This window comes from Camelus bactrianus, chromosome X (assembly GCF_048773025.1).
Source record: "Camelus bactrianus isolate YW-2024 breed Bactrian camel chromosome X, ASM4877302v1, whole genome shotgun sequence".
Lineage (NCBI taxonomy): Eukaryota > Metazoa > Chordata > Mammalia > Artiodactyla > Camelidae > Camelus > Camelus bactrianus.
The window spans coordinates 112,675,939-112,693,006 of NC_133575.1; the positions used below are offsets into that span (position 1 = coordinate 112,675,939).

Genomic DNA, 17,068 nt, shown 5'->3' on the forward strand with positions numbered 1-17,068 from the left:
TAAAGCAAAGCTTCATCAGCTGCCAGGGTTGCAGTATCTGTGTCTTGTTTCTGTATGTTAGTGATGTGCTTTTTTTCCCATTCAAAGAATGCGAGAGACCAAACTCTGGGCCCCTGCAAGCTCAGATTCTGAAGTCACCCACCTCTTGGAGCTGTAGCACCTTCTACTGGGTTCAGCCCTGCCTAACCGGGCTTCCCAGATTCTCGGTTCTAATCTCGGTTCTCCCTTTAGAAGAAATGTCAGATCTTGGGCAAATGAACTCAGTCTCAGTGCCTCAGTTTCTCAGGGAAAAAAAAGTAAAGAAAAGCTATTTGGATGATTTTGAGAATATGAGGTAATATTAGAGAAGACTATTCAAATATAAAGGAGAACGCCAGAGCAGCAAGAGCCAGATGGCAGCTCGATCAAGCCTCTGCCTTTCTGGATAGGGAAAATGAGCCTCAGAGAAGAGGCTTGCTCAGAGTCACACAGGGAGCCACTGACGAAATCTGAACTGGCACCTAGCTCTGTCAAGGATCAGTCTTCCGCTCTTCCTGGGAGGGTCCTCACCTTAGGATTTCAATAATGCGCCGACACTATTCCGTCTCTACAACGACATGAATTAGGCAACTGAGAGGTCTGGGACTCCAGGGCTCTCCTGCTCCCGAAATGCCAGAACGCGGTCCCGCCCCTTCCGACACCGCTTTCTCGCATCCGAGGCCAGGAAACCTTTTCCCAAAGACTTCGCCTAAAGGGATCCGCCCGGTCCTGGACCACCAGTGGAGGCTGAAGGGAGGGAGAGGCTGCACGCGGAGGGAGACAGGCTCTCTGGCCAGAAGGGAGAGAGGCAGCGGGTGGGTGGGAGAGTGGGACACACTCAGTGGATTTCCCATTTCCCAGAGGAGGAATGTGCAGAAGCCTTCTGCCCAAGGCACGTGGTGGGTGTGAGGGGAAGGTGATAGTGCAACCCAGTTTCCCAGCCTCCCAGTCCCAAACCCAAGGACCGCACCGGGCCGTCATTCGTGCCTACCCTTGCAGCCTACGGAATCCAGGGCCCAGAGCATGCGGACCTACTAGGTGCACGACGCGCCCTTCAGCCCTGCACGGTACTGCCGCATGCCTGGCCGGCCTTGGTGCGGACATGCGGCGCCGCGGGGACGGTGAAGGTGACCGCCTTCTCCTTCTTGGCCCCGAGTGCTCTGCGCTGCGGGCCCGAGGGATGCTCGGGCCTCGGGCCCACCAAAGTTTGCTCCTGCACTCGGGGCCCGGAGGAGCGTCCCCAGGCAGGCACTGAGCGCGCCGCAGCGTGGGTCGACCACCATCCCCGCGGCAGTTTGTGAGCTCTTTTCTGGTTCTGAACCGTAACTCCCAGTGGTCGGAGTAGCTGGGGGTTCAGAGAGAGGGTCTCCTTCCCAAAGCCTGCTTCCTGGCCCCGCCGGCCACCCTCCCGCATCCCTGCAACTGCCCCTCCGGCCGGGACCCGAGCCCGGGTCCCCAGCTCTGCGGCCGCTCCCACCAGCTGATTTTGACAGAGGGGGGTCCCATGCGGCGCGGGCGGGCAGGGGGAGCCCCTGCCAGATCCGGGGATGATAACATGCCGGCTCCATGTCGCGGCTTCGGGCTGCCCAGGCTCCGCCCCCTGTGAGTGTGTAAGTGTGTGATGCTGCCGCGGCCGCCGCCGCCGCCGCCGCCGCCGCCTGTGCAGCCGCCGCCGCCGCCGCTGCCGCCCCGGCTGCCGCGCCGCGCCGCGCCGCTGCCGCTGCCCCGGCCGCCCCCGCCGCCGCCGCCGCCGCCGCCGCCGCCGGCCCGCAGCCCGCCAGGCGGGCGGCCCCGCCGGCCCGAGCCCGCAGCGGCTGCCGCCGCAGCGTCGGGGCGCCGGGCGCGCGGGCAGCCGCGGACCGAGCGGACCCCAGCGGGCGGCCGGGCACTTGCCCGCCCCGCGCCGCCGCCGCCGCCCCGGAGCGCAGGACCCGGTACCTCCGGCGCCCGCCGCCGCCGCCGATGCGGCCCGGGCACTTTTAGCTGGGCGGGAGGGCCGGAGAGCGGGGCCGCTGTGAGCTGCGAGCGAGCCGCGCCGAGAGCCGCGCAGACCCGCCGCGAGCAGGGACGGACGCCCGCCCGCCGCCGCCGCCGCCGCCCGGCCGCTATGGATCTATTCGACTTTTTCAGGGACTGGGACTTGGAGCAGCAGTGGTAGGTGTTGATTTTTTGCCTTCTCCTTTGCTGCGCAGGTCCCCGGGCCGGGGCTGGGCTTTTCGCCTTTGTTAAGAGGAGCCGGGGGTTGGTGGGGGCGCCCCGGACGCCCTCCTACTTGCTCTTGGCCACCTCTGGCCCCGGCCTTCGCGACTCCTCGGTCGGGTGGCCCGGGTGGGGGGAGGTGCGGCCCGGGGGAGAGATGCAGGTCCCGAAAGCGTCGCTTGGCACTCCAAGTCCAAAGAGTTGCATTTGGCCCAAATCGGATCCGGTGCTGCCCGGGGGCTGAGCCGCGCGACCTCCGCCGGGATTTTCTCCTGGAACGGCTCGCCGGGCGGCCTCCCAGCGCACCGGATGCTGCCTGCCCGAAATACCCCAACTTTCCAGGTGCCCAGCGCCGGCGGCCGGCCGAGGGGAGCGGGCAGTGGCAAGGTGCCACCGGCGGCCCTCTGCTTCCTCGGCGGCCACCGCCCCCGCCGCCACCTCGGTCCCCTCACGGCGCGGCGCACACACCTTCCCTTCCACCCGCTCCGGCCGAGTTCCCCGCACTCGGGCGCTGAGGGGCGGCTTCGGGGGCCACCGCGCGAGGGACCCCGGGTCCGGGCCAACTTCGACGTTTGGCTTCCAAGACTGAGGGGTTTTGAAGTTGGCCCCTAAAGTTGGCCGCTCCGACGTCAAGGCACATTTAATTAGCGGTCGGGCCCCTGTCCGCCCCCCACTGGGAGGCAGCCGCAGGTTTGTGAAATGGGCAGCCAGCTCGGATTCAGAGGTTTAGTCACCTCTTCCCCAAATGTCGTCAACTTGTCGCTGAGAGGTTTTTGAAAGATGGTGCAGAGGTGGCTGGGGAGCCGGAAAGTTGTTGCTCTGCGTGATGTGTGCGCGCGTGTGCATAAATAGTGATGTACACATGTATTAACTTGTGCAGAAACTTCACCTCCTGCACCAACGTTATCGTTGTTAATTTGTCAGAACATTTTAACGTTATCAATTTGCCCCCACAGCCGACAGAATTAGATGGGGTGGGGGTGGGGGGATGAGGCGCGGCGGTGGTGACTTAGAATTGCACTCTTGACTATTGCCTTTTAAAATGTGGTTAGAATAATCTATAGTACCGACCGACAGTGCGAAATCTTTTGCAATGTTAAACTACTGGCAACCGTTAACTATGAATGCTGTGTATTTTTACAAGGATTTCCCTTGCTGATGTGATATTTTAGGCAATTTCCTTCTTTAGAAAAGGGTCATACTCTCAGCCAATAGCTTCATTATGCCAATCATGACTCCTTTAGTTGCAAATCCAAGATAATCAGAACTTAAATACATTTTATTTTACAGCAATTCCGGATAAGTCCTTGAAGCCACAAATTATGCTGTATCAGTATTAATCTGTAAGGCATTTTTGATACCATGCAGGGTTTTATCAGCTTTGTAGAAAAACATGTTACATTTTTTAATAACCACGCTGTTGTTATTTAAAAGTAAAGATCACAATAAAATTACTGTTCTATTAAATATTATGCTCCTGCACTCAGCCTTTACTCTGCCTCACTAATTTATTTTGCAGGCAACTGATAACCACAGCATTACTATTTGCATACAATTTGCCTAATGTATGGTGTGGGTAACATCATTAACAGACATTGTTATAATTGATTTTGTGGGTGTAGTTCAAATGTTAAACATATATACAAGGCATTAGGTTTTTTAAAACGTGTTTATTTTATTATTTTAATTTCAGTTTAATCTTAGGCACATGCAATTGCATATTTAAAGGGGGTGGCCTGTTAGATTGGATTTCTTTTTTCAGAAAGATACTCCTCCTCTTCCCTTTTTGGAGACTATCTTTTATTATATTAAGGAAAATGCAAAACCTCATTTCCTCCAGATCCCTAAATATGCCACATCAGTCAAGAAACATGTAGACTTGGACACTCTGTAGATATTATGTGAAATATCAATGAATTAGTATAACACGTCTGCATAAATAAGCCGGCCTTTTCCCTCTGTGCACACGTTGCAGGAAAATTCCTCCTTCTTACTGTTTGATTGTGAAGGGCAAGCTTCCTTATGCATCTGTGTTTGTAAACATTTGTAATGTGGTTGTGCGTCTGTGTTTTGTACACCCCCACAGAGAAAAGGAACATAAATGTGAATAGTGGATGAACTAAAAAGCTTGCCATTGCCTTAAATAGAAATCTGTACCTTTCCAAACTCTCTATGGACATCCAGAGCATGCCAATTACGTGTTCATTATATGTTTACTTCCCCTCCTGGGGAGTAAGCAATTGCTTAGAATGATGGCATGCCTCACTCCCCACCCCTCAACCCACCAGGAGGTCCTAGGAGGAAAAAGGCGCCAGCTAAGTTAAGGATCTCATTTACATTGGACCTCTTCTCAGCATTCACTTGTGGAAGAGAAAGCTCTGAGCCATCTCTACTGTGACCCTACACGTCTGACAATAACTGGATCAGGCCAGCTAAAGAACAAACTCATCTTGCAAGACCTCCTGAAGAAAGACTTTACATTCACCGGCATTTGTGTTATTTGCAATCACTAGGCTATAGTAAACAAAAAGTGCGTGCCCATTAGCAACATACACATTTGTCAGGAAGAATGTGAATGGAAAGGATGGGGCACGGGGGACCTGCAGTGGGGCTGTGCCGAGGCTGGGGGTCTGGAAGTGCTCAGTGCCTGACGCAACAGACCCCGGAATTTCACACACCGTGAGAAGATCTTAATGGGTTATGCTCTGGACTCGATTAAAGGGCCAAAGCTCCTGTTCTTTCAGATTCTTGGGTGAATGAGCAATGTTCACCTGCGTCTGAATTTAATATGAACCAGTCTGTGAAAGAAGAGGAAGGCGCAGATGGCTGTGGGCACCAAAGACACCACTTGCTCTTAAAAAAAAAAGAAAAAAGAAAAAATGATAAGGAAAACTTCTATCGTTTAAATCATCCCATAGACTTGTCTATGGTAACATGGGAAATGAATTCTTGAGGTATCTGGGGATCACGTGGCTTGATTTGGACTGTTTACCAGCAAGGAGGATGTCATGAGTCCCCTTTTCAGGGGGTAGGATGGAGAGCGAAATCTGAGGGGCCTTTCAGCCCTGTGAGTGCCCCTCCCCTGTTGATTAGGTGTTGCTTTTTGATAGACCTAGGTTCTATGTGGGGGTGCTTGTCTCCTTTTCATGATTAAAGAAGAAGGGAAGAAGAGAGGAAGGAAGGAGAGACAGATACAGGAAGAGGCAAATTCTAAAAAACAAAAAGGGAAAAGGAAACCACCGTAATAGCAAAAATCACAATGCTCAAAAGCCTGGTAAAAATTGTAGTGAAGCAGTTATGACAGTGGCCGACTTCTCACTGCGAAGGCCGTGGGCCGGCATCAGTGGTGTGTAGTTTTTATGTGATGCTCACAAGTAGCCTAATTAGAGGCGAGCTTGCAAACGGGCAGTTATACAGGAAGAGACTTAAACTCACTAAACTGTTATATAAATAGAAAGTTCAAAGGTCTGCGTGGGGCTGTCCGGGCTGGGAAGGGGCCATGTGCGGGCCAGGCTTCTCCTCCCCTCCCGGGGCTGCCCTGGCACCCCCCACTTTCCCCAGTTTTCCTCGGCCTTGTAGGGGGCGGGGACCCTGCTCTCCAGACAAAAGTGAACTGTTTCGGCTCCAGCTGGGCATGGCCCTGCACTGCAGCAGCCCAGCCTCCTCTGCCTGGTCTGCGCGCACAGACCTTCGAGGCCTCCTTTGCTGCAATCCTCTGGAATCGCGGAAGAGGCCTGTTCATGGATGGGGAGGTTGGGGAGAGACAGAGAACACAGCCTTCATCTACCTGGGGGTAGCAGGAATGTGGAGGCGGCGGGGCGGGGCCCTGCATCCTGTTTTGACCAAGGCCTCCATCCTGCCAGGATTTCTCTTTCTCTGTCTCCATCCATTCCTCTTTCCCCCCGCCACTGTATTTATCTTCCAGTAAAAGGGAGACAGTCAATGGTCCATCCTCTTTGCTAGTACTATATGCATCCTTCAGTGTGGTTGAGCATTCATTCAGCAAACCACTTGGGGTTGAGTTTCTTAAGGGAATGTATGGGGAGGTGAGACTCAAAGTGGTGAAACTAGCTAGGGATGAGGTCTCCTCCACAACCTCTCAAAACCCCCAAAGCATAAATGCTATCTCCGTGAATCTTAAAAGACACATCTATTGGCCAAGGAAGAAAATGATCTCATGTTAGAAATCAGTTTAATGATACATGAATTGTTTTGCTGATGATTCAGTCAAGCATTTAACAAGTTTAAAATATACAAATCAAGATTGAAAATGACTACCTCAAAAATGAATCTGTCATTATAGACATAAACGAGGTTCCAAACATTCAAGCATTTTGTAGATGGATAAAAATTATATTGTATTTAAACATGCTAATTATAGTTGAATAGAAATGGTTTTAATGTGCTGCACCTTTATTTCATGCTGGTTATTTTTAGCTAAGACTATTTCTTGTGCAAAATTTGCACATATTTAACATAATTTCAGAATCGTAAAACTCCAATAACATGGCCATCTCTGGAACAATCTAAAAGCTGTAGTCCTAGGAGCTTATAGGTGTAGGTCATACCTCAAAAAAAGGAAACTGCCATATACTTGATTAGCTTGTTCTGTAGACAAAGTGGTTGGTACCGTGACAACATTTTTCACTTTTAATTTTGTCTTTTTCTGATTGCTGTGGGATAAAGGAAGAGATTTTTAAAACTGGTTTGCTGATAATAGAAAGAAATGTACTGCTGATTAAAGAACTCAAGACCACCACCTGGAGAAACCTTTTTGGGGAGTGTGTGTGTGGTGTGTGTTTCACCTGTGTGTGGTCGGACGCAACATCATCATTGCTACTGTTACTCGGGTATTTACTCTGTGCCCCAAACATGACTAAGTAGCTAGTGCTTTAAATACTCAGCCCCAGTTAATCCTTCAGACAGCTTTATGAGATAGGACGTGTTATGAGCTCCATTTCAGATGAAGAAATGGAGGCTCCAGCAACTCAGTGATGCAACCCAGATTCCAGCTTAGATGGAGCTGACTCTAGCAGCAACTGGCATTTTGTCTGAGCCTTTCCAACATGTGGAATCCTTCCCCATACATCATCTCGTGCGGTCCTGTGAATGAGAATGTGCTGGTGTTATTCCCATTTTATAGATGAACAGACAGCCCTAGGAGGTTGATTGACTCACCCAAGTTCACGCAGACTGGTTAGGAGGAGGGCTAGGTCAGAAATCCACATCTCCCAATTTCAAGCTCAGGTGTCTTTCCGCCAAACCTCATTGTCTGTTATTTATTGTTACTGTGGGGGCTCGAGCATTTAGCTCTCATTGAAACAAACTGATTGGATTGTGCATATTGATTGTGTTAAAAAAAATCTGTGGAATCACCGTGTAATCAACTAGCCATGGAACTTGGTTTTTTCCTTTTAATTAAAAAAAGAACAATTTATGTACTGATACAATCTCTTACCACTTCTTTTATGGATGCCCCTTTAATGAAAATATATGAATGGCAAGTTATAATATATATGTATATAATTTGCCATTCATGTCTATTGTATATAATATATATATATAATTTTCCATATAATATATACATATGGCAAAACTCCAGTCCTTGAGAACTGTCCATTTAAATTTGAATGCCCTAATTTTGAAGATTTGACACTTAAAGAAGACCACGGTATATTTGTCTGGTTAATTGGGAGCCTCAAATCTGGGGGTGGGAGGCAGATGACATTTCTGTCTAAAGCTTTATAACTTACCACATGTATTGTTGGATTTGGTTTTCACAATAACCATGTGGGTTTGTCAGGACTGGTCTTACTAGCTCCGTTTTGTAGCTGTGAAAACTGAAGTTCAGAGAGGTTAAGTGACTTGCTTAAGTTTACACAACGTGTGGATGGTCTTAGGACTTGTGTTTATGGCTCTTTTTCACCACGTCACTACTGTTCCCTTCAGTCGTTTATGTTTTAATATCTGCGTTGCTTCCTAGGGAATGGTGTCCCACCCTATCGCATCATCTAGCTTGGCGCCTTTCTCATTACAGGCGCTCAACTGAACATCTGTTGATTGATATTAGAACTCCATCAGCTCAAAGAGTGTTCTGTGCAAACGCTCCTGTCTTTCAAAGATAGTTGCTTAGTAGATCCTGGTGATAATATTGGCCCTTTGCCTATCTGGTAGTGTTTTAATTGTCTGTAATTTTTTGAAGATCTATTAGCCAGTCTGGTCTCTTTGGCAGAAAGTCATGAGAAAGAACAATGGTTACCAAAAAAGCAAAGCTCAGTAGGAAAGTGCAAAATTAGAACTCCTGTTATTTATCAGTGTGCTTGAAAAGATACATTTCTGTGAATTGTAAGATATGCTTAGAACTGAAAAAACCCCAGCTCTGACGGCACAGGGGGACAGGACTGGTATTGTGTCTCAATCTGTATGGAGAACGTTAGAGAAGAATGTGTGACAAAAATCTGAAGAAGACTTGAGTGGTTGGAGGGTTGGGATTCCTCCAGCTTTCCTTGAGTTTCAGCCTTTATGACTTGTATTTCATCATGAGAAGGCTGTTTTTCTACTTAACTGTAGCAGATCCACGCCATAAATTATCATGACTGTTAAACAAAGGTCCAGCACTGGGTTCCTCTAATGTAAAACTTTTATGTTGCGCTCTAATGAAATTTTATATGCGTGTTCAAAGTGGGGCACACTTTATACCATGGAGAGGGTGATGCTCTGAATTGTTGAATTTATTTTAAAGTAAATCTTTTCGATGACCTTAGCTGCTAACATCCACCTACTTACTGAGCTGAGAAAAATTATCTGAGTGCTTAAATAAAATGGCATGATTTAAGCAGGGCTGACAAAAGCACCACAGCAAGAATCTGATTTTCATTATGGATTGCCTGGTTTATGGAATGCTATTTTTTTTTATATACCTGTGCATTTTCCTTCATTTGAAAAAGAAAATCAGCCAGTGATTTAAAATACTCTTTGATTTGGTTCTTCATAGGCGTGTGCTGGTCTGGGAGGGTATAAAGGCCACACGTTGGGAAATAAGCTAAGGAAACAAGTTTTGTTTTCATTACAAACTCAAAATCACTCATCTGTTTACTTTTTCAATGTTCATTTTGCTGGAAAAAAGGAAAAGAAAAAACACATCACTTCCATCCTATAAAGAATGGGTTGTTTTGTTAGATTTCCAAATAATAGTTCTCTGCATCGTCTACCGTCTTCAGTGAAAACCAGATCTCAGTGGCAGATACTGCTTCACCTGGTGTTCTTGATGAAACTGTGTTTCTGGAACCTGAATTTTGTGTTTTGTAGGCAACATATCTCCTGGAGGTAGCATTGAAATGGCTTGTTGTTTATAGAAATACAAAATAAAACCGCACTTATCTTGCAGCGGTGCTGGAATTGTAATCTCGGCTTTAACGATCTCTGGGGGAAGTTTCTGAGGAGGCTGATGTCTGCTGGGTCTTTGAGTCTCTAGTGTGATTTGATCAAACCAGCCTCAGAAGGAGAGTGTGATGAGGACAGTTTAACCTTCTGACTGTGGCAGTATGTACACGGTGACCTAACTATCTGGTGAACAGTGAGAAATGCATTCGCAGAGGCTTGATTTCTCCCTCCAGGATGTCGGTCAACTACTTTTTTAAAATAAATTAATTTTCCAAAGGGACTGGCGGTTTCATGCCAGGTCGGCACGGCCACAGTAACAAAATTAAATTCCAGCACGAGGGACGTTTCAGACGAAGTGTCACGGAATCGTGGAGAGGTCTCATCAGTTAGCCATTATTTATTTGCTGGCAAAAGCCTTGGCTCTGGGGTGTAGACATTAATCAATTCCTCGAATCCAGTGCTTTGAGACTGGAGGGCCCTTCAGGATAATCCGGCCCAGATGAGGAGACTGAGGCCCAGGAAGAGAAAATAGCTTCCCCAAGGACCGACAGTCCCTATGTGACAGAGCAGGGTCGGGAGCCCTTGTGCCCCAGTCCAGGATTTGTCAGTCTCTCAAGAACTGTTTGCCTTGGGGACCAGCTCTGTGCCCAAGGGTTTGCTAGGCAGTCACTTTTAGGAGGAGATGAAAGGAATGTGGAAGATGACCTCTGGCCCCATTGACTTGACACTGGAATGTAGAGCTGGATTTGGGGAAATAGTGTGACATGGATGGAAGTAAAATAGGAATTTGAGGGGAGAGAGAGAGAATGTGAACTAGAGGAGGAGATGCAGTCCTCGTTGGCTTGGCCCAAGAAACCCTTTTAATACCGTTAGCCCAGTCCAGAGTGAAATGGCAAGCCAGAACTGTGGGCTGTTTAGAAGACCGGGAGCAGCCATCGCTCACTATTAAACAGTTGCCTTTGGATCCCGACTGATCTGGTTGGATAGCAGCTCATGTTCACCTCATAACTGCTGACGTTATGTTTTGCTGACCACCATTTGCTGAGGGACAACCACAAAACGCTTGACGATTATTTGACTGCTGGAATTATGTAAATATTTATGTAAACATTTTTCAAAGAAATACCAAATGAAAGTTTGTTTTCCCTAATCATTTGAAGCAAATGTTTGTAAATTGGCACAATTGCTGGCAAAATAGCTATTTTTAAAAGAAGCGTATGTCGTGGCTCTTGAGATGTACCCAGATATACCTCTTCTTTTGTTCTTTCTCCTTTTTTAAAAAAAAAAGTTAGCTCATTTTTCTGGAAGATGTGTATTGATATTTTCCCCTTTGCCTTTCTTTTTCCTGAAGAGTAAGTTGGTGCCTTGATACCATCTGATTGGTGTCTGCATCTGTGTTTATGATGAATTGTTTGGCCACCAAATAATTCTTTGTCTGGCCACCTCATCCTTCGAGTCTCAGCTCTGTCTCTGCGAAGCCACTAGCTACAATCCTCCTGCCTCCTTCCCCCCAAACTCACATACTCTTGCCATGTTAGACACCTTCCTCTGTGCTGCCATATTGCCCTAAACAGACCTCCAATGCACTTGAGTTGTTTTGAAGGGTGAGAACGTGTCTTTTATTTCTGTGTTTCTGGTGTCTGGCCCAGAGTAATAACCTAATGCAGCCAATTCAGAGTGCAGCACCGTCCACGTATGCGATCTGTTTGGGCTCTGCGCTAGGTCTCCAAAATACTATGTCTAGGTGGGAAGCCATAGTGATGAGTCATATTAATAATATTGAATGAAAATATTCGTTACAGCTAACATTTCCTATTGACAGGCTCTGATTTGTGCTTTCTGAGTTCCCTATCTTACAGAGCAGGGAACCTGGGACAGAGGGGTTCAGCTCCTTGCCCAAGGTCACATAGATAGTATATTGCAGAGCTGAAATTAACGCATGGGCCATGCGAATACTTAGCTACTCTGCTATCCCATGATACCTTGGGAGAAATGCTAGAATAGTGGCAAGCCCTATGTGCCACGGGGCTCTGCAGCAGACTAGGCTGATGAGGCCTTTGTCACTCATCTTTAGTATTTACCAACCAGCATTGGGTTTAAGTCCATAACCACATATAAGGTGTAACTGACCCGCTATCTACTCCAACAAGAGATGCTCGATTCTGCTCCTCTTTGGTGTAAGCATCAGATGCGGTGCTTGGGAGGGACGTGCACTGAACATGGGCTCAATAAGCGTGGAGTTTTTTCATGGTGTATTATTTACCATCACATCTGCAGAGCTTAGGACAGTGGCACACAGTAGGTGCACAGTTACTTTTTGTTGAATAAATAAATGGGTTGATATACAATAACTGTCTTAATGCTTTGTGTGATCAAATTTGTGAAGAGATAGTTCAGAGATGCAGGAGTGAGGTCTCAGAGAAGAGTGAAAATTATGATCAGGTCAGACAGGTAGGTATAGGTAGATGTGTTCAATAGACATATTCCTGAAATAGCATGCTTATTAAAGCTTTATAAAGTAAATCTCTCTTTGTGCATCTTTGCTTGCCGGGAATCCTGAGGGAAATTCTTTCTTGATGAGGGTAATCTCTCCCAAACAACCCAAAACTTATCAGGTTTGTGATTTTATTTTTATTTATTGAACTATACAGTTACAATGTGTCAATTTCTGGCATACAGCATAATGTTTCAGTCTTACATATACACACATATGTTTGTTTTCATATTCTTTTTCATTATAGGTTATTGCAAGATATTGAATAGAGTTCCCTGTGCTATATATTATAAACTTGTTTTTATCTGTTTTATATATAGTAGTTAGTATTTGCACATCTTGAACTCCCAATTTATCCCTTCCCACCCCCACCCCCTTGGTAACCATAAATTTGTTTACTATGTCTGTGAGTCTGTTTCTGTTTTGTAGATAAGTTCATTAATGTCTTTTCTTTCTTCCCCCAAATTTGTGATTTTAGATTGTTACCCATAGCATTTTCTTTTAGTGAGGTATACCTGCATTTAGTATCTACAACAATGCAGAGTTTTTTTTTTAAAGGTGCCTTACATTGCTACTGTCACCAGAATGAGGCTTTTATCTAGTACCAAGAGGGAGGAGAGCACACCTTCACCATTTGCTGAATATTTTCCTCCATGCTATTTAGCATTGTTTCCGCTGAGCTAGATGCCTTGTTTTTGTTTGTTTGTTTGTTTCTTTCCTTCTTTCTTTTAAAAATAGTTCCTTCTTTGAAGGCTAACCTAGGATTTGGGTTTTCCTAACATATATTTTTAGACTGAACACATTTTCTATTTATGCCTCTGGAGGATTCAGATTGCAATTTCATCCCAAGGACATGCAGAAAAGTTTCCATGTGTGTTCATTTTTAAGAACTCTTTAAGATGGTTTGATAGAGTAAGAGAACTAGTATTTGCCGAGGGTATGTCATGTGCTTTCCACACGTCACCTTATTGAACCAGCACCCCCAAAGATAGGTGCTCCCTCCTTGCCTTTACGGAGCTGGGCATCAGCTCTATCAGAGTTGATGGGCAATGTCACACTTCAAGATTAATCCAAATTAATGTTGGAAACAACCTCTAAATGTTATTTTTTCTTTTCATAGTACATATTTAAAGTTCAGAAGATGTAGGTCAAGGAAGATAGATAAAAGGTGTTGAGAAATGATAGGTACTTATGGATTTTTAATAAATTAGGTCTCATAATCAGAAATGAAACATATCCAAGTATTAAAGATCCAGGAAGAACACAAGAGCCATGATGCTCTTTTTTAAAAAGTTAACTATTACATATTAACTATATCCCTTTTGCCACAATTACACATTTTGGCCAATTGGTTTTGAAGTTCTGTAACAGTTTAAACATCAGCAGTGCACATGTATTCAGACTGCAAATGGTAAAAGTTCCCATCAAGAATGATGAAGACCATTATGGTTGATTCTGATTAGCATTTTACCCTGAAATTATAATGAAATGCCAGTGCACACTCTAATGCCACTGAAAAATGACACCAGTGGCAGACTTCTACCATACAGGCTTTTGTAAACAATCACACTTACTCATGTATTTTGAACAAAAAATGGAAATTTGATGAACCTATTTCAAGAGGCTTGAAAAGTTAAAGTGAATTCTAAATGTAGATTAGTAGCAAATGATGACAGCCGAGCCGGTATGACCTCAGTTGATTAATTTATAAGGATACTGGTCAATGATTTTAACCAACAGCTATGCATAGTAGAATCCTAATGGGATCTGTCCGTTAAAATTACATAAAGTAGAGCATTTGATTTATTTCATAGTTTCTCAAAGCTCAATTTTAACTTCATACAAATAATGCATTAGTCACCCGGGATAAATGACACATTGAATAAAGTTGTGATTTTGTCTGCTTCTCCTAATTTGATTTAGCACAGGATTACATCTGGCTCCTTAGTTTCTTCTTATCCGAAATGTTTGTAGTCGAGTGGGAGCTTTAACCGTTGCCAGCTTCATCTCTCATCAGGTGAGACTGGATCCTATAGCCCTTGCCCTGCCTCTGGGTTTCTGCGGTGTGGAAGGAAGGCTTTCTAGTTTGGGTGTCGAATTAAGAACTACCATAGGTACAGCGAGGCAGTGAAAGGGGCTACAGACACTGTCCCTTCTTACACACGGTTAGCTGAATGAGTCATTTTTGGTTGGTAACCAGTTTAAGATTGGTTAAACATTCCAACCTAAAATATGTACTACTAAAAGTAACTTTAGTAAAATAGTACTGAAATCACTAAAATTTACTATATCAAGTTATAATGTGGGAAGCCACCCACCTTGACCTCTGTGCCCAACTTGAACCTACCATCTCCAGTCACATCCTTCCCCTTGACCCTGGGGTTGGAGACTCTTTTCCTTGGGCTGTAAATGCTGCAGTGGCAGCTCCAGGGGCGTACATCCCTATGAGCCTTACAATGTCACCCCCCCAATCCAATTTCAATGCCAAGACCTGACCACCTTGTATAGTCTGATCACCATTACTGCGATCTTTCTTTAGGTTCATTGCCTTAGTGGAAGATGAGTTTATCCATCAGAGAGACTGAAATCTGTTCAGTCTGCCATTGCATATCAACATTAGAAGAAGGGGAGAGGTTTTAAATTCACGGCTGGCTGGAAATATGTGGGTTGATATTTTAAGATTTGAAAAACATGATTAGTAGAAAGTTCATAGAACTTCACAGACGTCAAATAACTCTTAAAAACAAAGGTAAACGATGAAGTATGGGGTAAGTTTCCTGAAATTGAACATAATCATAAAAATTCAAGGAAAAGCAATATATTCTGCAAAATTTATGAGTTTTTTGGTGGGGAGAGTTTGCAAAGCTTGACAACCCCCAGTGCATCTGGCCTGGCACATTCCTGTATGTAATGAGAACCTTATGGGGTGCTGGGCCTCGGTTTTCCGAGGCAGGCCTGCTCCCCAGGGGTATCATAAATGATACGCGAGTCAGAAACTTCATGGCTCACGGCATTTCTCAGAGATGTTTTAGTAAAGCTGCCTCACCCAGCTACAGTGGCAGAAGTTGGGAAGAGAGTCCACTCATAAATCTTCATGGAGCTTTAATTAATTTTTTTGCCAGTGTTCATAGGAATTAGAGAGGTGCCTACGTGACTTCACAGGAATGGTCCAGGTTCTTGGGGTTCATGTGACTTTCATTATTTCATAGACACACATTCATTTAACAACACCACCACCACTAAACAGAAAGCCACATAGGTGTACACACCAGTCACACAAAGTTGAACAGACAGAGATAAGAACAGAAGAAAAGGTGCAATGCCCACGCGAGAGCTTTCCCCCCAGTTTTCTAATGTCTCATCTTTCCTTTTCTTTCCTTTTCTTGCCCACGTGCCGCGAGTTTTGTCTCCATCGCCGTCTCTCTTGTGAATTTCAGCCTTACCCTGTGGGATGTGTGGGGCGGTGGGGCTGGTGGGTCACGAAGTGGAGATTTGTGAATTCGTGTTAGTTCCCACGTGCTCCAGCATCTGGATTTCCTGAATGAAGTGCTGATGTTACTTGTCTTCTCAAAAGGTGCTCCAGCCGTAATGCTGCATTTTGGCGGCGGTGATTGGGGCTAGGAAATCTCACGTGGCATTGGCCCGTATCATGGGGCTCCTTCCACTTGCTGCCTCTCCCCTGTGAATTCGGGGACCTCTCTCAGTGCGCCCGGAGCCCAGCTCGACTCGGGCAGGCAGCCAGCAGGGAGAAGGCCTCCGTGCTCTATCACCTCCCCTTCTGTCGCTGTCTTTGGAGTTCCTGACATTTATTCCTGTAAATGGCTTAGCAGTTACAGTTTTATTCACTTCCTTGGGTAGATCTAATAGCATTTAGAACAGGACAGCCCATTGCATGAACATCTCTGTCCTTTTTCATTGTCTTCCTTTGAATCATATCTGTTACATCTGATAAATTTTCAGACTTGTTTACCCTTTATTAGTGAGCTGGGATACTTAGGGCAGTGTTTGGAAAGGGAAAAAACAACACTGCTTTCTGGGAGCCATTGGACTAATTTCTCCTAAAGACTATTTGTACATTTTATTAGAGAAATGTTTAAAGGGCTGTAGTGAATGTAGTGAACACTGAATGAGGAGATTGGATGAAATGAAACATTTTCTTAGAGGAAAAAGAAACAATTTTTACCTTTCATGAGTTTATTTGGAAAGGGTAATAGAGAGATTGCTCTGTTTCCTCACTGGAAAAAAAGGGGAAATAACATATTCAAGGGGCAGAAGCATTTAATATCTTGCACACTGTTCCAGTGAGTTCCAAGTTTCAGGTCCCAAACTGTTGTGGCTAATGGAGATTTATGCCCCATCAATTTTAAAAGTCCAAGAAGGCATCTTGAATTTAAATTGTCAAATTATTAGACCTTCATTTTCAATGAAATGGAAAGATACCGGAAATTCTAGTCATTTTGCTTTGACAGATTAAGCCACACTTGTTTATATTTCGGGTGTTTAATAGTGAGGCTGAATTTTCATAAATAGACAATGGATGATGAAGCCTTGTAGCATCAGTACTGATACTTTGTATCTTTCTGTAACGATTAACAGGAGAATTAAGGCTCTCTGTGAGCCACGATTTTTTTCCCTACATAATCATCATCTCTCGTTTAAAACATGAATTGTAAGAAGCGTAAAAGCTTATCAACATATAAAAAAGAAATATGATTAATTTTCATGAATCAATGTGAACTACTTATGGTGTGTGGGCAAAATGATACATGCAGGTATGTCTCAGTTCTCATGAAGTGCGTGAGGGTGAAGGAGAGAGGAGAAACGCCATCTGCTTCCCCCTAAGCCTTGCTCGCAGACCCACATCCCAGCGGGTATGCAGCATCTAGAGCTTTAGACCTTAGGGGGATCAGAGCGAGGCCAATTCCTTGGCGATGCCCTTCCCTCACCCTCCCTGCCATTGGTTACCCAGACTTC

At 45.5% G+C, this 17,068-nt stretch overlaps 1 protein-coding gene across 2 annotated transcripts in view; it reads left to right on the top strand.

The window, feature by feature from the left end:
* The first annotated feature begins 1,928 nt into the window (after window positions 1-1,928).
* Window positions 1,929-17,068, top strand: part of AFF2 (ALF transcription elongation factor 2) — a 470,347-nt gene continuing 455,207 nt past the window's right edge. For both annotated transcript variants that reach the window (XM_074359058.1, XM_074359059.1), the window contains exon 1: window positions 1,929-2,172. In XM_074359058.1, the coding sequence (XP_074215159.1) occupies window positions 2,126-2,172 (47 nt within the window). In that variant the 5' untranslated portion in view covers window positions 1,929-2,125. The remainder of the gene's footprint in view (window positions 2,173-17,068) is intronic.